Below are 27,304 nucleotides of genomic sequence, written 5' to 3' on the forward strand. Positions count from 1 at the left end.
ATTTATTTGTTTACTCTTCTTCATTTTGGGCAGAACTTGGGGACAATTCATCTCTGCTCCATGTGGCATCTCGTCCATGCGACTCAACTGGGATTGAAAGATCCACTCCCAATATGGAGTGACTCATAAGGACAACAATTTGCTGGCTGTCTTCTGGGTGCTCAGTGGAGTCGTTGGCCAGATTCCCAGTTCTCCTCCATGTTGCCTTTGCAGAAGGCTTGGTTGGGCTTCTAACCACACAGCCGCTGAGTTCTGAAAGGAAGAGGGTAAGTGCCAATGTGCAAATGCTTATCAAGTCTTGGCTCACTTTATGCTTAATAATATCCTATTGGGGCACATCATGGCTCAGTCAGTTAAGCATCCAACTTCAGCTCAGGTCATGATCTCACAGTTTGTGAGTTCGAGTCCCGCGTCAGGCTCTCTGCTGACAGCTCAGAGCCTGGAGCCTGCTTCAGATTCTGTGTTTCCTTCTCTATCTGCTCCTCCCCCGCTCTCACTCTGTCTCTCTCTCAAAAAATAAACATTAAAAAGAAAAAAAAATGTAAATATCCTATTGGCCAATACTAGTCATGTGGCCTAGCCCAGAGTCTTTGTGGGAAAAGACAATGCAAAGGTCTGAATACAGAAGAGGAGCCTGGTTCATTGGAAGCCAAAGTACCAGTCTACCATAGAAGAGTGACTGGAGAGTTATAATACCAAGAACATACCCTGTTCTGCTTCAAGGAGCTCACAGAGAAGAAACCTCTTGAGTACGCTTAGTCATGTTTTACTACATATCCCAATGGGTAGACATGGGGGACTATCATTTACCCAAGACAATTTTTTTATGGTATTATAGATAGGACAGGTGAAAAATGAGAAAAGCGTGACCATGAGCCCAGTGAATACAAGGTGCTCCCACTAAGATTGAGGCCCAAGGGAGGGCATTTTGCATCACAATGCAAACCCATTTCTTGCTCTCAATTCTGCCATCAAGTCGAGCTAGCGACCTATTTCAGCTGTTCCAGGCGTGTTTATTGCCATGTTTGTTTGAATAAAGAAGCATTATGGTAACTCATGGTATATCCCTCACCTGGCTAGGTTGCCTGATGTCTCCAACAAAGGGGATTGAATTAGGTGATCTCCACAGTTCCTTCTAAGTGTTTTATTATATAAAAGCATAGCTAATGATATTGTATCATATTACATCAATAGTGAAAAATGCATCCTTTTTCTGACAAGCACATTCCTCCAACAACCGGGAGTCAGTGAAGTTGACTGAGAGCTAACTGGTGAATCTGGACTTCTCTGAGCACATCTGTGTGCTCCCTAATAGGCTCTCACTCTAGAAACTGCAGCAGCATGTGTTAGGACTGGCCTTCGGCTTTACCACAGCCGGCACTTCTGCTATAAACTAGGTGTCTTCTTTGACCACGATGTTAATTTCTGCATTACTTATCTTCCAGGCTTGCTAAGAAGATAAGAGAAGTGAAATTACTTAGCTTTGATTAGGGATTGTGGTTTTTTTCTGTCACTCTGACCACACTCTACTAGATTCTGACGACAGTTTTGCATCAGGTTTTGGGGGGGGAAAAAAAGAGAGGAATTCACTCTCAGGGATCTGTTAACCTCTAGAGTACTAGCCCTGCCCACACCGAGTAGGGAGGTGCTGCTTTTTCAACTTCTCCGTTGCTAAATCTGTGACTCATTTAGTGAAACCTAAGGAACCATACCTGAAGAAGAAAAGCAAGACATTTTTAAGAAGCCGTTTAAAATTTCTCTTGCTGATAATGTGCTTTTTTCCTCCTGGCCTTCTTAGAATCCACGAAGTATAAGAAGCTTGCCTTTTTTTTTTTTTTTTTTTTTTTTTTTTTTTAGTTTCACTTTCAGGATTGCAGCAGGAAATGTACCATGCTTCCCTGGTGAAAACGACTGGATTTGGGCTAATGAAAAAAAGGAACAGTCAGCTGTTATCAGAGTACATGAAGGTATTTCTTTAAAATTCTTACTGGGGTAGAATCTCTCATGTTGGGCAGATCTGGAATGTCCATTGGTTTTAGCATTCTTTGGTCTTTCTTTGATCCGGCCAGAATCAAGAAGGAGAATGGGAGAAAAGGGATGATAGAGGTGTGGGAGAAGTGTGTCCTAACTCCGAATACATGTAATAGCAAGAATTTATAAATAACATTATAAAACATTTTATGCAGTAGTTAATTTCCTTTCCTTTGCGGAGTTCTGTAAAATGTGGAAAAGCACATTAGAAAAGCTATGGAACTCATTTTGCAACCATCTTTTAAAAAAATCTGATCTTTGTGTTAAAGTTACAGAGCCCTGTGATCTTGAACGAGCTTTCTCCTTTTCTGAGTCTTGTTGGCTGGAGAAGAGACAGGAGCTGGCACTTTATGGTAATACGCTTGCAAAGGAGAAAACACTTCAGGTGTTCCTTAGCAATACGAAAGTGGCTTTCTTTGACCTCGTAAAGGAAAGTGGCAGAAGGTGAGAAAGTAGAAAGGCGTTTCCGTGGATAGGAAGGTCAGAAATTGACACTAGGAAATGCAGGTGAGTCAGATGAAATTCCAGTCCTCCTGGGGCAGTCCTGGTTTCAGGAAGTTGCCTCCTAATTTCACAGTAGATTGGGAGTTGGTGCGTGTGTCTGCATTTAGGTGTATCTCTATACACATTCAGGAAAAACAAATACTGTGAGGTTTACAAACCAAGCCGTAAAAGCCAAACTAAACAGCGGTTAGCTCTAAGTAGCCCGGCTGCCGATTCCGCACCTTAATCATGATGCAATATTGCCTCTCACTTGGAAGGAGGCATAGAATTCTGTGCATCCTGAAAGACCTTTGTAAAATTGCTAGGCCCGCTGAGTGCCTGTTTTTCCTCTTTTTAGCTTTCTTGGCTTCTGTTACGTCTCACTCAGTAGCAATTTGGTTTTCACTGGGGTCTCATCCTCTAACCGTATTTCGGTTTGTTTTACTGAAGCAAACTCCAGAGTAACTTTTTCAATATAGGTTGCACAGGCATAAACTTATAGAATCGTTGCATATCTCAAAATAGCTTTCCCCCTTATCTTGAGTTGTTTGGCTGGAAGTGAAATTGTCAGTTCAAAGGTATTTCCCTTGATTATTTTGAAAGCTTATCACTATTGTTTTCTGGTGGCTGATGTTGCTAATGAAAAGTTTTCTATCACTCAGGATCTTTTTCTTTTGAAAGTAATTGATCATATGTTCTCCTTTGAAGGTTTTTTTTTTTTTTAATTTTTTCTTAATGTTTATTTATTATTGAGAGACAGAGAAAGAGAGAGCGTGAGCAGGGGAGGGGCAGAGAGAGGGGGAGACACAGAATCTGAAGCAGGCTCCAGGCTCCGAGCTGTCAGCACAGAACCTGACCTGAGGCTCAAACCCACAGACCGGGAGACCATGACCTGAGCTGAAGTTGGACGCCTAACTGACTGAGCCACCCAGGCACCCCTCCTTTGAAGGTTTTAAGATCATTTGTCTTGTTTCTGAAGTTGTCTAAGATTCTTTCTGTGGATTTTCCTTTTTCACTCTTCTTGCCTATCATTTGGTGAGCCTTTTTCCATGTGACAAATGTATTTTCAGATCTGGGAATGTCTTTCAGTCCTTCGGGGATCTTCTTCGTAAGGGATTAGTCCTTTTCAGTAATTCTGATGTCTATCTACAGCCCTTCCAGAAGAGATAAATGTCACCCAGACAAAGAGAGAGTATACTGCCTGGACTGTATATGTGTGTGTGTTGGTAAATATAGGTAGAAGTGCTTATGGTACAGGGAAGGAGGTTTGGGAGAACCCCAGAGATGTGGGGTATGGGGAGTTAGTCCCTGATTTCCAGAATGTATCATTCCCAACCCCACATTCTTCATGTACCAGAGCAATTTGGTAAGGGGCTGGCCTGGGCTGCAATATTCCTCGTAGCCTATAAATATAAAAATTGTGTGCAGCTGTAACAATAGTGTATTAGAAAGTGCCAGTATTATAAAGGCCACGACATAATTAATAGAAGCTGATTTTTTTCTGTTTCTGAGGACTAGATTAAAATAAAAATAAAACCACTATTTTTAAAAGCCTTTCAGAACAATTATAAATACGTTAGTTCTGTTTTCCTGCAGTTAATCATCTAAAATGATTTTATTCTCTAAAACTTGTCTGGAATTCTTCTTGTGACATGACTTTTAGATCCCATGGAAAACCTAAATTATTTAAATAGCTTTTTTTGTTGATCCGTCTCCATACGTTGAAGATGTATTTGTTTTTTTTTTTAAATATCTGAAAATGAAACTGGGTAAATGACCACACCAGAGAATACCACATTAGATACGTATCCTACCGAAATAAAGTTGTGGCTGTTTATGGAGATAAAGGAGGTTTTCGTGGCTGATTAACTGCCCAGGGAAAGCTATCCGTTCAACATCTATTTATTCAGTATTTGCTATGTTCCTGTCATTTTTCTAGACACGGCAAAGCAGTACAGAGTAAAAACAACCATGTCCTCTGCTATTACAGCTTTACATTCTAGTCAGGTGGAATAATTAATTAAAAAATAAGTAAAATGATTTCAGATAATTCCCATCAACCACGGCATGGAAAAAGCAATCTAGGAAAAGAATATCAAACGGGAGGATTTACACTTCTGACTTCAAGGTTTACAATAAAACCTTACAATAATCGAAACAATGTGGTGTTGGCCTAAGAATCAACAAATATTCAGCGTCAGAGAGTAGAGAGCCCAGATATAGACCACGCTTAAACCCGCCCACACTTATTTGGTTTTTAAGAAAGGTGCCGAAGCAAGCCAGTGGGAAAAGGGAAGTATTTAAAAAAAAAAAAAAAGAAAAAAAAAAAAAGTCTGACAAACTGGATGTGCAACTGAAAAAAAATGAACCTAGAGTCTTCCTTCCCATCAGACGCAAAAGTTTATTAAAGAGCGATCAGAGACCCTTACCTGACACCTGAAACCATTCATCTTTAAAAAAAATAATAATGACTTGGGAGGAGGCAAATTTTCTCAGACAGGACTCAGAAGGCAGTCATTAAAAAACTGATAAATGAGGCTTTATCATAACTATCAAGATATCATTCACTAAGAAAATGAGCAGGTGACCCACAAAATGGGAGAAAACATTCACAAAATATAAATCTGACAATGGGTTGATATCTATGTATATAAAAAGGTCCTATAATGCAGCAATGAATAAGAAACAACCTAATTTAAAAAATGAGTGAAATCTTTGAGTATACGAGGGAAGATATACAAATGGACAATAAGCACCTAAAAAATTGTTAAACATCAGTCAGTCAGGAGATGCAAATTAAAACCATAATGAGAAATTACTGCACACTCACCAGAATGACTGAAAAATAAGAGCACGGTACCAATTGTTGGTAAAGGTGTTGGTGGGAGTGTAAAATGGTACAAACTTTGCTAAAAGATCTGGCAGTTTCTTTTAAATACCCAATAATTCCAATCATAGGTAATTACCTCAAGTAAATCAAGTATATATGTCCGTAAAAACATGTCCAGAGATGTTCCTAGTAACTTCATTCTACTATAGTGAAAACTGCACACAATCCATGTGCCTAATAATATGGACATGGATAAAATATGATATATTCATACAGTGGAATCTCATTCGGTTAAAACAAAAATTTACAAAACAAAACTCCCACCACGTGCAACATGGATGAACTTCAAAAATACCATTTGAGTAAAAGAAGCGTTGTTTAAGTAAAGACTGACTATGATCCCATTGATAGGAGGCTATAAATCATACAACATCACCGTAGAAAACAGTCAGAGCTGTGATGGACTCTGGGAGGTGAGGATTGCCATCAGTTGGGAAAGGGAGGGGAGACTCTTTAGGGTTTGGGTTGCACAGGCGTATACGTGTGTCAGAAATCAGAGAATGTGCACTAAAGATTTGTGCACTTCATCGTATGCAAATTTTATATCAGAAGAAAAACTATTAACAAATCCTGAGTTGAAGGCAGCAATGCATACTCTTTAGAGGGAGAGGTACTGATGTTGAAGTGAACTGATGATGGGTAGATGGGTAGATATATGGTAATACAAGAGTGGTCACTAAAATTCTGTGAATTGTGCTCTTGTTTAGGATTTTTCATTAGAAATGCTGGAAGAACTTAACTGTGAGACAGCCATGTTCTTTATGAATGGAAGTTAGCAAATGCTGCTATAGGACAAGATGCAGATCTCCTATGGAGTAAAAAAAAAAAAAAAGAAAAGACATAAAATGATACATAATGCACAATTCCACTAACATGCAATACAAAAGCAGGTCAACGGAATCTTTTTTGTGTATGAAATCGTGAAGTGCTTGTCTTTGGGAAGGAGGAGGTGGTGACTGGGCGGGAGCATGAGGGAGATTTCTGAGGGGCTCATAGTGCTGTGTTTCCTGAGCAGAGTGGCGATCGGAGTGGTGAATGCACTGACGTGTGAAAATTTAACAAGCTGTACATTCACGATTTGTGTACTCTTCTGTATGCATTTAAAATATAATTGCTAAAGTTAAAAAAGTATATATAATACAAATCCTGATGCAAAAAGCTGAGCTTCTATCTGGAAGTGTAGACTAAAGAGATAAAAAGGTGGAATATAAATTTAAATACAAAGATGATCACATACAAGGACCCATGTCTCCCTAAAAGTGGTTCCAAAGGAGAGAACACAAGGAAAGGAGAAGTGGCAATGACCCAAGTAATAATAGAAAAAAGAAATCTGAAAACATAGACATGAGTCTTCAGATTGAAAATGCCTTAGAGTGTACAGGTACACTTTAGAGGCAGGATTTAGCATGAAATATACCTGTGAAATTTTACATTACCAAGAAGAAAGAAAAGATAATTCCAAAAAGAAAAAGAGGAGAAAGATAAAAGTGCCTTTCATAGAAAGGAAAGAAAACCATATGGGTATGATTTCTTTTTAGGAACAATGCATATTAGAGGACAGTGGGGTAATGCCTTCATGATTCTTCATTAAAAGTATTTTGAACCTCAAATAGCCTACCTGTCAAAATCATATGACAAAAGAACAAAAACAGATGTTCAAGAACTTGCATGATAGCCCCTGATAAATATTCTGGGGAAAGAGGGGAAAGAGCCACTCAAGGAGAGACTCTAGTCAGAACAAGAATATTTCAAGAAAGAAGATACTGAAATCCGTAAGATAGTGGCATTAACCCAGGAACATGGTGGAATGATTCTACAGTGATAACCAAAGAGCAGGTGTTCGACATATGCCTCCAAACTGGCCATTTAACCAAGAGTATGATTAAGAAGCTAAATGATCTTAGTATTATAGAGATGAAATCACATATAGTTCTTCTTTCAACGAGAATAAAATGGTGGAAATTATAAACTTCAAGAAAGTAACAGTCCGAATAAACAGCAACTCTACGAGGCATAATTCTGAAGAACCGATTTAGTAGACGGTAGAAGATTTCATGTTGCCTCAAAGATTCTTCTGCACTCACCTCATTGTGCTCAACTGCATCCATGTTTTATTCATCAGCAATTTTAGTTCCTTAAAAACTCTATTTAGGCAAAGATTCTGTAAATGAAAATCTTACTGCCTTTCACCTCTATGTCTGCTGCTGTGATTGTTACTAAAGTATTCTCAAATCACCCATTTAAAATATCAAACATGATTACATTTCATTTATAAGACTTACAAAGTTTTACATAAAAAAATCAAAATATTTTATGCAGTGTTTCCTAAGTAATTTTGATACAGCATATAAAATATTTTTATTAAAACTTTTAAGTTATTTTTTTTTTGTTTCAAGTTTTTATTTAAATTCTGGTTAGTTAATAGATAGTATAATTAGTTTCAGTAGTAGAATTTAGTGATTCCTCCCTTACATATCACACCCAGTGCTCATCACAAGTGCTGTCCTTAATACCCACTGATTTAGCCCACCTCCCCACCCACCTCCCCTCCAGCAACCCTCAGTTTATTCTCTACAGTTAAGAGTCACTCTTATGGTTTGCTCCCCTCTCTCTTTTTTTTCTTTCCCCTATGTTCATCTTTTTATTTCTTAAATTCCATATATGAGTGAAGTCATATGGTATTTGTCTTTCTCTGACTGACTTATTTCACTTAGCATGATACAATTTAGCTCCATCCATGTCATTGCAAATTGCAAGATCTTGTTCTTTTTGATGGCTGAGTAATATTCCATTGTGTGTGTATGTATCTGTATGTATGTATGTGTGTGTGTGTGTATATATATACATATACACACACACACAAATATATCACTTCTTCTTTATCCATTCATCAGTTGATGGACACCTTCCATACTTCGGTTTTGTTGATAATGCTGCTATAAACATCGAGGTGTATGTGCCCCTTCAAATCAGTATTTTTGTATTCTTTGGGTAAATAACCTAGTAGTGCAATTGCTGGGTCATAGATAGTTCTATTTTTTACTTTTTGAGGAACCTCCATACTGTTTTCCAAAGTGGCTGCACCAGTTTGCATTCCTACCAACAATGTAAGTGGGTTCCCCTTTCTCCACATCCTCACCAACACCTGTTGTTCCCTGTGTTAATTTTAGCCATTCTGACAGGTGTGAGGTGGTATCTCATCCTGGTTTTGATTTGCATTTCCCTATGGATGAGTGATGTTGAACATCTTTCCATATGTCTGTTAGCCATCTGGATGTCTTCTTTGGAAAAGTGTCTGTTCATGTTTTCTGCCCATTTCTTAACTAGATGATTTGTTTTTTTTTATGTTGAGTTTTATAAGTTCTTTATAGATTTTGGATACTAACCCTCTATAAGATATGTAATTTCTAAATATCTTCTCCCATTCTGAATGTTGCCTTTTCATTTTGTTGATGGTTTCCTTTACTTTGAAGATTTTTATCTTGGCGAAGTCCCAATAATTCATGCTTGCTTTTCTTTCCCTTGCCTCAGAAGATGTGTCTAGTAGGAAATTGCCACAGCCAGTGTCAGATAGGTTGATGCCTGTGTTCTCCTTTAGGATTTTGTTGATTTCCTATTTCATCCATTTTGAATTTATTTTTGTGTATGATATACGAAAGTGGTCCAGTTTCATTCCTCTGCCTGTTTCTGTCCAGTTTTCCCAACACTGTTTATTGAAGAGAACTGTCTTTTTCCCATTGGATATTCTTTCCCACTTTGTTGAAGATTAATTGGCCATATAGCTGTGGGCCCATTTCTGGGTTTTCTGTTCTGTTCCATTGACCAATGTGTCTGTTTTTGTGGTAGTACCAATACTATCTTGATGACTACAGCTTTGTGATATAGCTTGAAGTCTGGAATTGTGATGCCTCCAGCTTTGCTTTTCTTTTTCAAGATTGTTTTGTCTATTCAGTATCTTTTGTGGTTCCATACAAATTTTAGGATTTTTTATTCCAGCTCTGTGAAAAATGTGGGTGGTATTTTGATAGGGATTAAATGTATAGTTTGCCTTGGGAAGTAGAGAGATTTTAACAATATTTGTTCTTCTAATCCATGAGCATGGAATGTTTACCATTTCTTTGGGTAACCTTCGATTTCTTTCATCAGTTTTTTATAGTTCACAGAATACAGATCTTTTACCTCTTTGGTTAGGTTTATTCCTAGGTATCTTGTTATTTTGGGTGCAATTGTAAATGGGATTTATTCCTTCATTTCTCTTTCTGCTGCTTCATTATTGGTGTATAGAAATGCAACAGATTTCTGTACATTGATTTTGTAACCTACAACTTAACTGAATTTGTGTATCAGTTCAAGCAATTTTTTTGATGGAATCTTTCTGGTTTTCTACATAGAGAACCATGTTGTCTGCAAATAGTGAAAGTTCGACCTCTTCCTTGCCAATTTGGATGCCTTGTCTTTCTTTTTGTTGTCTGATTGCTGAGGCTAGGACTTCCAGTACTATGTTCGATAACGGTGGTGAGAGTGGATATCCCTGTCTTATTCCTGACTATAGAGGAAAAGTTCTGTTTTTCCCCACTGAGGATTATATTAGCTGTGGGATTCTCATATATGGACTGTGTGATGTTGCGGTATGATTACTCTATCCCTGCTTTGTTGAAGGTCGTTACCAAGAATGGACACTATACTTTGTGTAATGCTTTTTCTGTATCTATTGAAATGACCATATGGTTTTTATTGTTTCTTTTATTAATGTGGTGTAGAACTTTGATTGATTTGCAAATATTGAGCCACTTTTGCAGCCCAGGAATAAATCTCACTTGATCGTGATGAATGATTCTTTTAATATACTGTTGGATTCGATTTGCTAGTGTTTTGTTGAGAATTTTTGCGTCCATGTTCATCAGGGGTATGGCCTGTAATTCTCCTTTTTACTGGGGTCTTTGTCTGGTTTTGGAATCAAGGTAATGCTGGCCTTGTAGAATGAGTTTGGAAGTTTTCCTTCCATTTCTATTTTTTAGAACAGTTTGAGAAGAATAGGTATTAACTCTTCTTTAAATGTTTGGTGTAATTCCCCTGAGAGGCCATCTGGCCCTGGACTTTTGTTAGGAGATTTTTTACTACTGATACAAATTCTTTGCTAGTTATCAGTCTTTTCAAATTTTCCATTTCTTCCTGTTTCAGCTGTGGTAGTTTATATGTTTCTAGGAATGTATCCTTTTCTTCCAGATTGCCTAATTTGTTGGCATTCAGCTTTACATAATATCCTGTTATGATTGTTCGTATTTCTTTGGGTGTTAGTTCTGATCTCCCCTCACCCATTCATGATTTTACTTATCTGAATGCTTTCTCTTTTCTTTTTGATAAGTTTGGCTAGGGATGGGTTTATCAGTTTTATTAATTCGTTCACAGAACCAGGCTCCAGTTTTCATTGATCTGTTGTATTGTTTTTTAGTTTCTGTATCATTTATTTCTGCTCTAATCTTTATTGTTTCCCTTCTTCACTAGCTTTAGGCTTTGTTTGTTGTTCTTTTTCTAGCTTATTCATGTATAAGGTTAGGTTGTGTGTTTGAGAGCTTTCTGGCCTTTTGAGGTAGTCCTATATTGCATATACTTCCCTGTTAGGACAATTTTTGCTGCATCCCAAAGGTTTTGGACCATTGTGTTTTCATTTTCGTTTGTTTCCATGTTTTTTTTTTCAACGTTTTTTTAATTTATTTTTGGGACAGAGAGAGACATAGCATGAACGGGGGAGGGGCAGAGAGAGAGGGAGACACAGAATCGGAAACAGGCTCCAGGCTCCGAGCCATCAGCCCAGAGCCTGATGCGGGGCTCGAACTCACGGACTGCGAGATCGTGACCTGGCTGAAGTCGGACGCTCAACCGACTGCGCCACCCAGGCGCCCCTGTTTCCATGTTTTTTAAAAAAATTTATTCTTTAGTTTCCTGGTTAACTGTTCATTCTTTTTTTAAAAATTTTTTTAAATGTTTGTTTATTTTTGAGACAGAGAGTGTGAGTAGGGAGGGGAAGAGAGAGAGGGAGATACGGAATCCGAAGCAAGCTCCAGGCTCTGAGCTGTCAGAAGAGCCCAAGGCGAAGCTTGAACTCACAAACTGTGAGATCATGACCTGAGTTGAAGTCAGACACTTAACCAACTGAGCCACCTGGGTGGCCCTCTCATTCATTCTTTAATAGAATGTTCTTTAACATCCAAGTATTTGTGGTCTTTCCAAATTTTTTCCTGTGGTTCACTTCAAGTTTTGTAGTGTATGGTCAGAAAATATGCATGGTATAACTTCAGTCATTTTGTATTTGTTGAGGTCTTATTTGTGACCCAGGATATGATCTATTCTGGAGAACGTCCCATGTGCACTTATAAAGAAGATGTATTCTGCTGCTTTAGGATGAAATGCTCTGAATTTATCTGTTAAATCCATGTGGTCCAATGCGTCATTCAAAGCCATTGTTTCCTTCTTGTTTTTTTTTTTTAGATGATCTATTAATGTAAGTGGGGTGTTAAAGTCCCCTACTATTATTATATTATCATCAATGGGTTTCTTTATGTTTGCTATTAATTGATTTAATATTTTGTTTCTTCCAGTTTGGGAGCATAAATATTTACAACCGTTAGATCTTCTTGTTAGATAATCCCTTTATTTATTTATTTTTTTTTTCAGGCCGGTGACGAGATGCCTGTTTTTATTTATTTATTTATATATATATAATTTATTGTCACATTGGTTTCCATACAACACCCAGTGCTCATCCCAACAGGTGCGCTCCTCAATGCCCATCACCCACTTTCCCTCACCCGCATCCCCCATCAACCCTCAGTTTGTTCTCAGTATTTAAGAGGCTCTTATGGTTTGCCTCCTTCCCTCTCTGTAACTCCCCCCACCCCCCCACTTTCTCTGCCCCGTGGTCTTCTGTTAAGTTTCTCAGGATCCACACATGAGTGAAAACATACAGTATCTGTCTTTCTCTGCCTGACTTATTTCACTTAGCATAATAGTCTCCAGGTCCATCCATGTTGCTGCAAATGCCAGATTTCATTCTTTCTCATTGCCAAGTAGTATTCCATTGGATATATAAATCACATCTTCTTTATCCATTTGTCAGTTGATGGACATTTAGGCACTTTCCATAATTTGGCTCTTGTTGAAAGTGCTGCTATAAACATTGGGGTACATGTGCCCCTATGTATCAGCACTCCTGTATCCCTTGGGTAAATTCCTAGCAGTGCTATTGCTGGGTCATAGGGTAGATCTATTTTTAATTTTTTGAGGAACCTCCACACTTTCTTCCAGAAAGGGTGCATGAGTTTGCATTCCCACCAACAGTGCAAGAGGATTCCCGTTTCTCCACATCCTCGCCAGCATCTATAGTCTCCTGATTTGTTCATTTTGGCCACTCTGACTGGCCTTGAGGTGATATCTGAGTGTGGTTTTGATTAGTATTTCCCTGATGAGGAGTGACGTTGAGCATCTTTTCATGTGCCTGTTGGCCATCCGGATGTCTTCTTTAGAGAAGTGTCTATTCATGTTTTCTGCCCATTTCTTCACTGGATTATCTGTTTTTCGGATAGTCCCCTTTATTATGATATAATGCCTTTCTTCCTCTCTTGTTACAGTCTTTTATTTAAAAATCTAGTTTGTCTGATACGAGTATGGCTACTTCAGCTTTCTTTTGACATTCATTAGCATGATAGATGGTTTTCCATCCCCTTACTTTCATCCTGTGTCTTTAGGTCTAAAATGAGTCCCTTGTAGGTAGCATGTAGATGGGTCTTGTTTTTGTTTTTTAATCCATTCTGATACCCTATGTATTTTGATTGGAGCATTTAGTCCATTTACATTCAGAGTGATTATTGATAGAGATGAATTTAGTGCCATTGTATTACCTGTTAAGTCATTGTTTCTGGAGATTTTCTAGCCTTTGTTGCTTTTGGTGTTCTTTTCCCACTCAAAGAGTTCCCAGTAATATTTCTTGCAGGGTTAGTTTCGTGGTCATGAACTTCTTTAGTTTGTGTTTGTCTGTGAAGCTCTTTATCTCCCCTCCCATTCTGAATGACAGCATTGCTGGGTAAAGTTTCATGGCTGCGTGTTTTCCCAGTCAGCACATTGAATATATCCTGCCACTCCCTTCTGGCCTGCCAGGTTTCTGTGGATAAGTCTGCTGCTAACCTTATTTGTCTTCCCTTGTAAGTTAGGGACATCTTTTCCTGGGCTGCTTTTAGTATTTTTTTCCTTATCTATGTATTTTGCAAATTTTACTATGATCTGTCCTTGTGTTGGCCTGGTTTTGTTGATTTTGATGGGAGTTTTCTGTGTCTCCTAGGTTTGGATGTCTGTTTCCTTCCACAGATTAAGGAAGTTTTCATCTATAATTTGCTCAAATAAACTTTCTATCCCCTTTTCCCTCTCTTCTTCTGGGACTCCTATGATATGAATGCTATTATGTTTTATGGAATTGCTGAGTTCCCTAAGTTTACATTTGTGATGCAATATTTTTATTTCCCTCTTCTTTTCAGCTTTATTATATTCCATAATTTTGTCTTCTATATCACTATTCATTCCTCTGCTTCTTCCATTATTGTGGTCATTACATCTAGTCAGTTTCACCTCTTGGTTATAGCAGTTTTTATTTTGGCCTGACCAGTTTTTTAGATTCTTTATCTCTGCAGTAAGAGACTTCCTGGTGTCCGTTATGCTTTTCTCAAGGCCAGCTAGTATCCTTTTTATTGTTGTTTTAAATTCTGGATCCCGCATATTGCTTGTATCTCTTTTAATTAGATCCCTGGCTGTGACCTTTTCTTGTTCTTTCTTTTGGGATGAATTCCTCCATCTTGGCATTTTTTTTCTAGGTCTCTGTCTTCTTCTGTGTTAGGAAAGCTGGATATGTTTCATGTTCCTGAGAGTAATGGCTTTATTAAGAAGAGGTCATATAGTGCTCAAGACCTAGAACTTCAGGAAGTGTTTCTGGGGTTTGCTGTGTGCACTCTGATGCTCTGTTTTGACTGCTCTTACCCTCAGGTCAGCCCTCTGCAGAGTTTCTCCTCGCCTGCAGTGGGAAGTGTGTGGACCTTAGCCAGAGTGTGGCTTGTTTTAACTAGGTGTGCTCTTGTCTGCCTGTTAAAAGAGGTCTGATCGTATTTCCACTGGAGCTGAAGCTTTGCTGCACTCTGTGGTCAGTAGACTTAGTACATGCGAGGGTTTGTGCTGGCCTTCTGGGGTAGGGGCCTGCTGCTCTGGTTCTTAGTCACATTTGCCCAGGTAAAGATGTACCTGAAGAACACAGGGGTTGGGACTTGGTGTAAGTGGCTCAGGCCTCCACGGTCAGCACTGTTCTGCTCCCTGAAGTCAATGTGTGCTGATGGACAGGGGAAAAATTGGTGCCAACCTTCCCCCTTGTCCCTGAGAAGGGGAGTTTGTGTCTGCTGCTGTCCATGAAGCCCTCACAGAAGAGCTAACAATCTCCCTCTGTGTGTCCCAAGCATACCTCAGGTCCCTGCCTTCACTCTGTCTGTGTCTGGCCTGTGTGCCCACCCAACCAGTGGGTTTTACCTCAGGCAGGCCGGCTGAGTTTCAAAACTCCAAACTTTAGGGACCCAGTGTAATGCAGACTCATGCTGGTGCTCTGGGGGAGAGTTCCACCTTCACATGGGGGCTGGTGCTGGTTTGTCCCAGAAGGGCAGCTGTACCAACACCCAGGAGCTTAGAGTTTAAGAGTAAAGTGCTGCAAAAAGCTGGCATCCAGGTCAGCTGCCCTCAGGTGAACTGTCTCTGTTCCTTTGCTAAGGAACAGGGCAGCACAATGGTGCCCACTGGCTCTTTTGTCCCCTAAGAGGCAATGCCGCCTCTCCCAAATGCACCCCAAGAAGGGGTAAATATCTCTCCCAGTGTGTCCCAAGGGATCCTCAGATAGTGCTGTCCACTCCCAGCTCTCTGCCTACCACAGAGCATCATTGCACCCACTAGGCTCCACACCTGCCATGGCACTGACTCCTAAAAGTCCAGGCTTTGAGCTCTGCTGGTTGTAAAAACTCACAGCGATCAGCCCCACTCGTTTTCTCAGTCAATGGTTTTGGGAAAGTGTTTTTCTTGTGTGATCCCCTGTGCGCTCTCACTCTCTCTCTCCCTCCTCTCTGTTTGTGATCAGGGCTCCCTCCCTTCCATAGCACCTATGATCCTTTTCTTCCCCAAAGCACATATCACCTTCCTACCTACCACGATGTCGCCTCTTGTCTCTCTCTCTAGTTGTGCAACTTATTCTCTCACCCTTGTATCGATTTCTTGGGTGTTGAGAATGATTTGATGTTTATCCAGGTATGTTCAAGGAATGCGGCAAGCATAGGGGCCTCCTACCATTCCACCATCTTCTCCCCTAAAACCCCATTCAAACTTTTAAAGGCCTTTCTAGTTTGTGAATGGTATGTTAGCAAATGCTTAAATTTGTTAACTTTGATTCTTTAGACCAACTGGTAGGGTAAAGTGATCCATGGATGCCTCATAACGTGGAACTTTCTTTCTATTCTGAACATGAAATTGAAGGGGCCCCTGGGTGGTTCAGCAGGTGAAGTGTCCAACTCTTGATTTTGGCTCGGTTCACGATCTCACGGTTTGTGAAATTGAGCCCCGCATCAGGTTCCATGCTGACAGTACAGAACCTGCTTGGGATTTTCTCTCTCTCCCTCTCTGTCTGCCCTTCCTGCACCTGCATGTATTCTCTCTCTCTCTCTCTCTCTCTCTCTCTCTCTCTCTCTCTCTCTCTCTCTCTCTCTGCCTTCAAATAAATAAATAAACATTTAAAAATAAAGAAATAAATAAAATGAAATTGAAAACCAGAACAGGTTTAGAGGAATTGAGCCTCCTCAAATGAAGATCAGTTGTAGTTGTTCAGGGAAGATACTAGTTGATTCCCAGCCTGTGAGAACAGCCCTAGAGTCTGTACTGTGGCTCTCCATCCTAGGTTAATAAGGAGCTTCTCACATCCTTCTAGCCACCATGAATTTCCTTGAATTTCAATGATTTTGCACGCTTGGCCCCCTCTTCTTGTTAATAGTTAGCTGTGATTGTCTCATGATATAATTGGCTTCTGTCTTGTATAGATTTTCCTTATGAAGTAAAACGTTTACAAAGTAGAGAATAGTTGCAATTATCTACTTATGAATCGTGGATTATTTTACTGATTAATAATAATAGTAATAACAAACGCTGGTGTGTGCCAACTACTGTAAGGCTTATCTCATTTCATCGTTGTAACAACCTATGGAAGAGCGACTTCAATTATCCAGACTTACAAGATGAGGGAATGAAGTCCTAAAAAAATGAGTTAACTTGCCGGAGGCTACCAAGCAGAAAACAGGAACACAACTCGGCGGTGTAATTCCAGGTTTTTTTTCTCCTTATCACTATGTTTCTCTATGTTGTCTTGATTCTGCAGTGAATGCTTATTTCTATAATCATAAAATTGCAAATGATATTTATTGGCTTTAGATTTTCTGAATTTATGTGGACCAAGTATGTTGGACTCGCCATAGTTTTAGGATACAAATGCTAGCATTTTATATCTTCACAGTGTCAAGCCAGGGCTGTAGTTGGCAGTTTTAGGAAACGTAAATATGGAAGAAATGGGTAGAACATTCAGGGGTGCACATTTCCTATATCACATCCCGAGGATCAAGAGAGGACATCTCAAGTTGTCTGATCAATAAGACAGAGTTTTAGCTATAGTCATAAAACTTATAAATAGAACAATGGATTAAATAAATTAAAAGTGACTAAAGAAGAATTGTGAGGAGACTGATCGAATAGTGTAAGTTTCGTATCTTTACGGTGGGAAGAGACTACTCACTGTATTGACGAAACAGAAGCATAAGCGCAAACGTGTTATTTGAGTTTGTGGAGGTGACCGTGAACATTAGAAATAGAAACTGTCAGGAGGTTACCTTGAAACACTGAAGGTGGGGCGGAGGTGAAGAGTGAGGAGCGAGTTTGTGTGTTCCATTTTTTACTTTTCTGTGCTACTTGAATTATTTCTATTGGAGGTACAACTTGTATAAGACATACTTGTGTATCATACCAGTTGCGAATAAAAAGATCACACGTAGTCACATTTGGTTATCTGTCTTACAAGGAATATACCAATGCCTATGAAAACCTGTGTCATTAATGTTGTCCGCTACTTTGTTATGTTTCTTTTAGAGGAGGGAATCATGAGCCAGAGTTCGCCTTATATCTATTCCTTTTTGGGGCTGTTGCCCTTTTGGATACTGTGTACATCCTCTACCAACAAATGTGTTGTTAGGCATGAAGCAGCTGACTGCAGTCATCTGAAGTTGACACAAGTGCCCGATGACCTCCCAGCAAACATAACGGTGTTGAATCTCACCCATAATCAGCTCAGAAGATTACCACCTGACAACTTTACAAGATACAGCCAACTTACTACCTTGGATGGAGGATTTAACTCCATCTCAAAACTGGAGCCAGAATTGTGCCAAAAACTCCCCTTGTTGGAAATTTTGAACCTCGAACACAATGAACTATCTCGCCTTTCAGAGCGAACTTTTATCTTCTGCGTGAATTTGATGGAACTCCATCTAAGGTCCAATTCAATCCAGAAAATTGAAAACGATCCCTTTCAAAACCTGAAGGTAGGATGGAAATGTCCACCTCCATATAAGAAATTAAAAATATGTTGCCTCGTGTTAAGTTTTCAAGTCACTCATGAATCTTGAGATTTCGTATCTAAGTATCAAGGTCAAGAATGAAAACTCTGATCTACCCAAACGGGAAGAGGGGCAGCTTTATGTACAAATATGGCCATTTAAGATTGGAAATCTTTTCAAAAGAGAAAATAGCATCTTACTTCACTTTCAGTCTTAAGTTTAAAGAACTCTGCCCCTCTTGCTCCCTCCCATTAAAAATACAACTCAGATACAAGAGGTAGAGATCAGAGAAGAATCTGGTCTGTCATAACCCGAGAAGAATAAGAATATATCATTAGGAACACAGCAAATAAACTCTCAATGCTGCTGATAGTACCTGAAGTAATGAAAACAACAACAACAACAACAACAACAACACACATCCAAATTCAGACTTAAATAAAGTTAACAAATTGACACATGATAAAGCAAATTGTCCAACTAAAAATTACCTACTCTTGATTTAGAAATCTCTTCATATTATTGCTTTACTAATGGCTATCCTTTTTTCCCCCTGAGTACTTTCCTTGAATTTTAAATCTGTGAAAATGTATGTGAGTGTCTCTAAATCTGAGACACTTATTAGGTACTTTTCTTGAACCAAAGCCATTTTTTAAAACTCTTTGTTTTCTTCATCATATGGACCTATACAAAATTTGGCATTCCTTGACCTCATATGCCAAGAATAATGTACAAACAAACAAGTATGCTTAGAAACATTTGTAAAGTGACTTGCTTGCTAGTGATTTGAAATTCTCTTATGCCTCTTTAGATTCTGCAGTGGACGAAATGGCTTTGGACACAAAGGCCTCAAAATCTGGTTAGAATAATCTTTGGCAAAATGTTCTTTCATGTTGAAAACATAAATAAAAGTCTTACTCTCTTGAATACACATCATCTAAGATTTTACCCTAATATGTATCAGCTTTTCCTTACCTTTTACCTGAGTGGAAATTTACCTGTTAAAAATAGCACAAGGTGGTTAAAATGTCCCACAGCACTAACAAAACAAAAATGAATATTCTATACTCGCCATGATGCAAAGTTAACATACCTATCAATCTTTCTCAAAGTAAAAATCTTTTTTAGGATTTCATGGACTTTTAAAGAAAATATTTCTTCATTTTTTTTGGTTTCATTTCTTTTTTTATTTTAATGTTTATTTACTTATTTACATTTTTTTTTTAAATTTTTTTTTTTTTTTAACGTTTATTTATTTTTGAGACAGAGAGAGAGAGACAGAGCATGAACGGGGGAGGAGCAGAGAGAGAGGGAGACACAGAATCGGAAGCAGGCTCCAGGCTCTGGGCCATCAGCCCAGAGCCCGACGCGGGGCTCGAACTCACGGACCGCGAGATCGTGACCTGGCTGAAGTCGGACGCTTAACCGACTGCGCCACCCAGGCGCCCTACTTATTTACATTTTTAAATTATTTTTTAAATATGAAATTTATTGTCAAATTGGTTTCCATACAACACCCAGTGCTCATCCCAACAGGTGCCCTCCTCAATACCCATCACCCACCCTCCCCTCCCTCCCACGACCCATCAACCCTCAGTTTGTTCTCGGTTTTTAAGAGTCTCTTATGTTTTGGCTCGCTCCCTAACATTTTTTTCCCCCTCCCCCATGGTCTTCTGGTAAGTTTCTCAGGATCCACATAAGAGTGAAAACATATGGTATCTGTCTTTCTCTGTATGACTTATTTCACTTAGCATATTTTTGTTTCATTTCAAGGCTGATGCATGACATATGTTTAATAAGCCACACGAATATTCCTTACATCATAAGGAAATGCTTATTATAAATAATAAAGTAAATAAATGTTTATTATGAATCTTCCTTATATCATGAATAAATATGCTTAAATCCCTTTATTTTGGTAAGAGAAATAAAATCATTCTTTTTAAAAAATGATTCTTGGGCGCCTGAGTGGCTCAGTCAGTTGGGTGTCCGACTTTGGCTCACGTCACAATCTCATGGTTCGTGGGTTTGGGCCCCAGGTCAGGCTCTGTGTTGACAGCTCAGAGCCTCGAGCCCGCTTCGGATTCTGTGTCTTCCTCTCTATCTCTGCCCCTCCTCGCTCATACTCTGTCTCTGTCTCTCGAAAATAAATAAACATTAAAAAAAAATTTTTAAATAATTCTTGCAGTGAGAAACAAACCCTTGTAACAATGTTATTTTTGATCACCACGAAAATTTTTCATTACCTCTACTGTCAATTGTCTATAGAATAATAGAGAGGTGACATTTTTGCTGTAATTTCTAAGATTCAGGTACATTTAAAGGAACTATTTTTGGTGGCAAGGCTCTAACTTGTATGCATCTTTTTTCTCTCTCAGAATTTAATCAAATTAGATCTATCTCATAATGGTTTGTCATCTACCAAATTAGGAAGTCAGCTCCAACTGGAAAATCTCCAAGAGCTCCTGTTATCAAATAATAAAATTAACATCCTGAGACGTGAAGGACTGGATTTCCTTGGCAATTCTTCTTTGAAGAAATTAGAATTGTCATCAAATCCAATTAAAGAGGTAAGAAGTCGGGTAAAATGATTTCGTGTTCTACCTTTAAGTGTGGGCAATCCCTAACTGTGTCACAGGGGTAAGAATCTAAAGATCCCTAGAGAAAGGGGTAATAATGTTTGCCATGCCTTCCAAAAGTCCTTCACACTTACTGCTTGGGGCCATTGATGTCCTCCTCGCAAAAAGAAACACTGGTAGCAATTGGGGGCTGGAGCTCCGCTACCTAACAGAAGTGGGTTAAAATCCGTGTTCCAGTTATAGGAACCTTGGGGAGCCTACATAACCTTTCTGGGTCTTAGCTTCCTCACTTGTAAAGTGGGAATACTATCTATGGCGCAAAATCTCTGAAAGAATTAAAACAGCGTGATAGTGAAGAGCACAGGCTGTAGAGTTGGGCGAGCTGGCTCCCCTTCTGGGCTTTCTCTCCTAATACTTGTGTAATCAGGCAAATTATTCAAGTTCTTTGCGCTTCAGTTCCCCAGGTGTAAAGTTAGTATAATAATAACACTACTTCATAGGCTGTATGGTAAAGAATTTAGCACCGTATCTCACGTAAGTGCTCCATAAATGATAACTAGCATTAGATTATTATGAAAATCTTCTGATAATGGAATATACTTCATATAATGGAATGTACCTAATTAACCTTCTCTTTAGATGCATGGTATTCATTTCAGTAACTACTTTCATGTACAGGTATGTTTGTATTTTATTCCTTTACAGGCTGAGAATAAGAATATTGGAAATCGTAAACTAAGTCAGATTTTCAAAAGATGTATCAACTTACAGACATAAAAATAGACTGTGTATTTGTCCTGAGATGATAAAATATAAACAAGCAAACATTTTATGTAATATTCATGCTAATTATTGAACAGCATTTTTTTTGTTTGTTTAGAACATTTATTGTAGAAATCTTACAAAATATGCAAGTAATGACAGGGGAGATAAAAATCATCCAAAAACCCATAGTCCAGAGACAACCAATGTTGGGTATTTTTATCTCTAGCTTTTCTCCAAGTGATAATAAGAAAAAGCAACAGCCACTGAAATTCAGAGCACAAATTCAAAAGACACTGTATGTTGGACACTATGATATACATACATATATACATATATATATATATATGCATATATAGTATATATATGCGTATATATTTATAATTTATCGTATATATTCATAAATTTAAATTTATTATTTATTATAATTTATTTATAATATCTGTATATTTATTTACATATAAATATATATTTATTAAATACATATATTTACATAGTCCTGTAACCAACTTATTCTTTTTTGAAAGTTTATTTATTTATTCGAGAGAGAGAGCAGGGGAGAGAGAGAAAGAATCCCAAGTAAGCTCCACACTATCAGCAAAGAGCTGGATGTGGGGCTCAATCTCACGAATCACAAGATCATGACCTGAGCCAAAATCAGGAGTCGGACACTTGACCGACTGAGCCATGCAGGCGTCCCGTCACCAATTGATTCGTATCATCATTTTACCCAAGGGTAAATTGAGATGAAGCAGGGTTGAGGAACTTGTCCAAGGTCTCACATGTGACAGTTTGGTGACAGAACTGGGTCTCTGGCAGTGTTAGATCGGAGCCCATGCTCTTAACAGCTGTGCTGTATTGCCTCCCATAGGCAACGGTGTATCCTCCCATTAAAAAGTCATCTCACATCATGAGCATTCTCCGTGTCATTGAGAATTATTCAAAAACTCAATTTTGATTACTGCAACATAATGTTATCCTGGAAGTTCACCCTAATGAACTGAACAATTTCCTGCTCTGTAGTCCAATTTACTTTACTTACAACCAAATTTGCCTTATCGTCCATTAGCCCTAACAGCTCACAAATGACACAGTAGGAATCAGAGCCTCTTTGTTCTCCTGGTGTTTAACCACCCAGGCCTGGCTCCAACCCTCTCGGGATTCCTTCTCTCCTTGCCTTCTGTCCTCTTGTTCTGGGGCAGAATCCCACAGCAGACAAGGCTTCTGGTGAGGGAGTGGGGGCAGAGCGGAAGGGAGCTGGAGGCACTGTCATGCAATAACATCAGGAGAAAACCCGGGCTGGACAGACAAAGAGGAAGGCTGGAACTCAGAGCTACAGAAGGGAAAGTGCGCGTCACTGTTGCATAATAAAATCCACCCGTTCATTCCCCACGTGTTCACTGAGAACAGTGGTCAGCGAGACAGAAACAGCATCTGCCCCAGTGGTGACTTTACAAAGAGTTTATTAATTACAGTCATACTCAGTGTGATCAAGTAAAAATACTAGGGACCTCACCTAGACTGGGAGGTCAGGGAGGGCCCCCTGAAAAGGAGGCCATTGAATGCTGGGCAGAAGGTAAGCAGCGGCCAGGAAAGGTGGGGGACTGCCCCAGGAGGTGGGTGTCGCAGGCACAGAGTAAGGAGCTGTGCAGTAGAGGGATGGAGAGTAAACCCAGAGAAGATGATGAAGGGGAAAGGGGCGGAGTAAAGAATAGTGCTTAAGCTTCTCTAGAGTCATGCGGACCCCACCGTGTTTTGGTTATTAACCTCTTTTTTCTCCCCCCACCTTTAGTTCTCTCCAGGGTGTTTTCATGCAATTGGAAAATTATTTGGCCTCTCTCTGAACAATGCTCAACTGAACCCCAACCTCACAGAGCAGCTTTGTTTAGAACTGTCGAACACAAGCATTCAGAATCTATCCCTGAGCAACACCCAGCTGTACAGAACGAGCAATATGACTTTCGTTGGGCTCAAGCACACAAATCTCACCGTGCTCGATCTTTCCCACAACAACTTAAATGTGATTGATAATGGTTCCTTCGTTTGGCTTCCACATCTAGAATATTTCTTCCTGGGGTATAATAATATAGAACACCTATTTTCTCACTCCTTTTATGGGCTTCTCAGTGTGAGATACTTGGATTTGAGACGATCTTTCACCAAACAAAGCACTGCCCTTGCTTCGCGTCCCAAGATCGATGATTTTTCCTTTCAGTGGCTAAAACGTTTGGAGTATCTTAACATGGGAGACAACAACTTCCCAGGCATAAAAAGCAATACGTTCACGGGACTGATAAAGCTGAAACACTTAAGTCTATCCGACTCCTTCACAAGCTTGCGAACTTTAACAAATGAAACATTTTTGTCACTTGCTCAGTCTCCTTTGGTCACGCTCAACCTAACCAAAAACAAAATCTCAAAAATAGAGAGTGACGCTTTTTCTTGTCTGGGCCACCTTCAGGTACTCGACCTTGGCCTTAATGAAATTGGGCAAGAGCTCACAGGCCAAGAATGGAGAGGTCTAGGAAATATCATTGAAATCTACCTTTCCTACAACAAATACCTACAACTGACTCCTGGGTCTTTTGCCCTGGTTCCAAGCCTCCAACGCCTGATGCTCCGCAGAGTGGCCCTGAGAAATGTGGACAGTTCTCCTTCACCTTTTCAGTCTCTTCGCCACTTGGTCATTCTGGATCTAAGCAACAACAATATAGCCAACATAAACGATAAACTGTTGGAGGGTCTTGAGAAACTAGAAATTCTGGAATTGCAGCACAACAACTTAGCACGGCTATGGAAACGTGCAAACCCGAGTGGTCCTGTTTATTTTCTAAAGGGTCTTTCTCACCTCCACATTCTTAACTTAGAGTCTAATGGCTTTGATGAGATCCCAGCAGAGGTATTTAAGGGCTTATCTGAATTAAAGAGCATTGATTTAGGATTGAATAATTTAAACATATTTCCGCTCTCTGTCTTTGATGACCAGGCATCTCTAAAGTCACTGAACCTTCAGAAGAATCTCATAACGTCAGTTGAGAAGGATGTTTTTGGGCCAGCCTTCAGGAACCTGAGTAATTTAGATATGAGCTTTAACCCATTTGATTGTACCTGTGAAAGTATTGCCTGGTTTGTTAATTGGATTAATAGTACCCATACCAACATCTCTGACCTGTCAAGCCATTACCTCTGTAATACTCCACCTCAATATCATGGTTTCCCGGTGATGCTTTTTGATATATCAGCCTGCAAAGACAGTGCCCCCTTTGAACTCTTTTTCATCATAAATACCAGTATCCTTTTGATTTTTATCTTTACCGTATTGCTCATCCATTTTGAAGGCTGGAGGATATCTTTTTATTGGAATGTTTCAGTGCATCGAGTTCTTGGTTTCAAAGAAATAGACAGACAGCCAGAGCAGTTTGAATATGCAGCATATATCATTCATGCCTATAAAGATAGGGATTGGGTCTGGGAGAACTTCTCTCCGATGGAAGAAAAAGATCAAACTCTCAGATTTTGTCTCGAAGAAAGGGACTTTGAGGCAGGTGTCCTTGAACTTGAATCAATTGTTAATAGCATCAAAAGGAGCAGAAAAACTATTTTTGTTATAACGCAGCATCTATTAAAAGATCCGTTATGTAAAAGGTAGGTGAACATTGTGAAATTTTAAGCGTGTACTTGTTTTTTTCACTTGAGCTTTCAAATATTAACTTACATTATGATTGACAACTCAAAGAATTTTAAAAATAAAAAAATAACTTAATTATTAGTGACAGATAAAAACAAGTGTAGGGGGGATGTTAGAGCTTTTGGCTGTTCTAAACCGTATGCTGATATATATAACTTATTTTAATAATTATTATTTTTTTTTACTAGATTCAAGGTGCACCAGGCAGTTCAGCAAGCTGTGGAACAAAATCTGGATTCCATTATATTGATCTTTCTTGAGGATATTCCAGATTATAAACTGAACCATGCACTCTGTTTGCGACGAGGGATGTTTAAATCTCACTGCATCTTGAACTGGCCAGCTCAGAAAGAACGGGTAAATGCCTTTCATCATAAATTGCAAGTAGCCCTTGGATCCAGAAATTCAATACATTAAATTTATTTAAAGACTAAGTTAACAAAGGCGTAACTTTCCCCCACTTAAAGAGTTTCATAGTAAATTTAGGTTTTATTTGAAAATAATATATATCTGTTTATTCAGACTTAGCGTTATACCACAAGTCTATGTTTTGTATCTCCCTATTTCAGACCTTTTATTGCCAGTTGAGTTCATTGGCCCCAGAATAAACATACAAGCAGTATACGTAGCATATAAGCAGCACGTAGCTAGGATTCTACTCATGAAGATATAATTGGTTACTGAGGTCTACAACTTAAGAAAGTTTTAAAATATTCCTCATTTAAAGAAAAGTTAGAATTATGGGAAGGTTTCTGATAATTACATTTGGAGTTTTTTTGGATGCACTCATAGGAGAATAAGAGATCATTGTTTTAGTGGGCACAATGCTATTTCGACTGTAAAAGAGTAAAATATATATCCTAATTTTTAAAAGCTTCATCACAGGATTTTTTTTTTTTTTCAGTTAGAAAGCTTTCATGTTAGTGGTGCCCACTTCAGTGTTGATTTTGTTAGGTGTTAAATTCCATTTGAACCTACAGACTCATGGTCAGAAAACGTTTGTAATTCATTTTCATTACTTACTTAAAATACATATTTTAATAAATCCTTATTTTCCCTGATACTTGGGTTTCTGCTGTAGGTGTTAGAAGAAACAATTCTCTTACTTAAAAGTATTACAGGAAACAAAAAAAGTATTATAGAAAGGCTTGCTTCCTGAAGGTTAATTAGTAGATTAGCTTTGTGGTTGTAAAATATTGTTTTCTCTTGGCCACAGACTCAGGAGATGGTCCTGGTCGGCTCATTTGGTCCTACTGGGACTCTTTGACTCCTGATCTTGGAAATTATGGTGTTGAACAAAATCTTTAATAATCCTATATAATTAGCGATGATGACCATGGTATAATACATTCACGTGAAACGTATTATCATGTCATAAAATAGCATGCTATGTATACATTAGTCCTTCTCTAGAAAGACTATTATTTAAAATTTTATTTTTGCTTTTACAATGGAAAGAATCTAATTATTGAAAATAGACATGAATAGCGTTTTAAAACCTTTATAGTTCTGGTATTCAAATAAAGAGAGTGTTGAAATCATAAAGCTGGGTTAATTTCTATATTAGAAGCACTGGTTTGGTAAATTTAGGGAGAATTTGAGGTGTCACGGTTTGGAACTTTGATTAAAATAGTATTGTATCCTCGGGGCTAAGTCCACAGAATCCTGGAAAAAGTGATACTCCCTGTACTGCCGGTTCTGAAAGAGTCTACAGTCTCTCAACAGTGTGAATGTGTGGAGGGCTCATTTTCACTTCCGTGTTACACAGCATCCTTGCACACGAGACGCTCCTTCGATAGCGTTTTTGCTAAGGTGTGCTTTCCACCTGTGAAATAATCTCGTTTTATTTTGGCATTGTAAAATAAAAATAAAAGAAAGAAAGAAAAGACAGATTAAATTAAACTTTTATGATGGCAAAATAAAACCCACAGCCACAGTTTTTCCTGACGTGCTTTGTGTGTCATTTATGTCTCGATAGTCCCAATGTTAGTCCAATATTTCTAAGCAATGGATATTCCATTGGTCTACAAAAAGCAGGGCAGGAAGTAATTTTGCTTTTATCCCCTTATTTGCTTATAAGATAGTTGATCAAATGGCCACAATTTAAATTGAGTTCAAGTGTAATCTTCTAAAGTTGCTTAATATTTAAGAAGAACACAAGGGATGACCCTTGAACTGAATACAAGTAAAGCTAATCAACGGT

At 38.7% G+C, this 27,304-nt stretch overlaps 1 protein-coding gene across 1 annotated transcript; it reads left to right on the top strand.

Moving 5' to 3' along the window:
- The first annotated feature begins 45 nt into the window (after positions 1-45).
- Positions 46-27,048, top strand: TLR3 (toll like receptor 3). The gene is made up of 6 exons (XM_058720002.1): positions 46-266; positions 1,858-1,967; positions 17,606-18,057; positions 20,451-20,642; positions 23,206-25,058; positions 25,290-27,048. Exons 3-6 carry the CDS (start codon positions 17,617-17,619, stop codon positions 25,516-25,518), a joined length of 2,715 nt encoding a protein of 904 aa, XP_058575985.1. The 5' UTR covers positions 46-266; positions 1,858-1,967; positions 17,606-17,616; the 3' UTR covers positions 25,519-27,048.
- The last annotated feature ends 256 nt before the right edge of the window (positions 27,049-27,304 follow it).

The sequence above is a fragment of the Neofelis nebulosa genome, chromosome 3 (genome assembly GCF_028018385.1).
Source record: "Neofelis nebulosa isolate mNeoNeb1 chromosome 3, mNeoNeb1.pri, whole genome shotgun sequence".
In the NCBI taxonomy this organism is placed as follows: domain Eukaryota; kingdom Metazoa; phylum Chordata; class Mammalia; order Carnivora; family Felidae; genus Neofelis; species Neofelis nebulosa.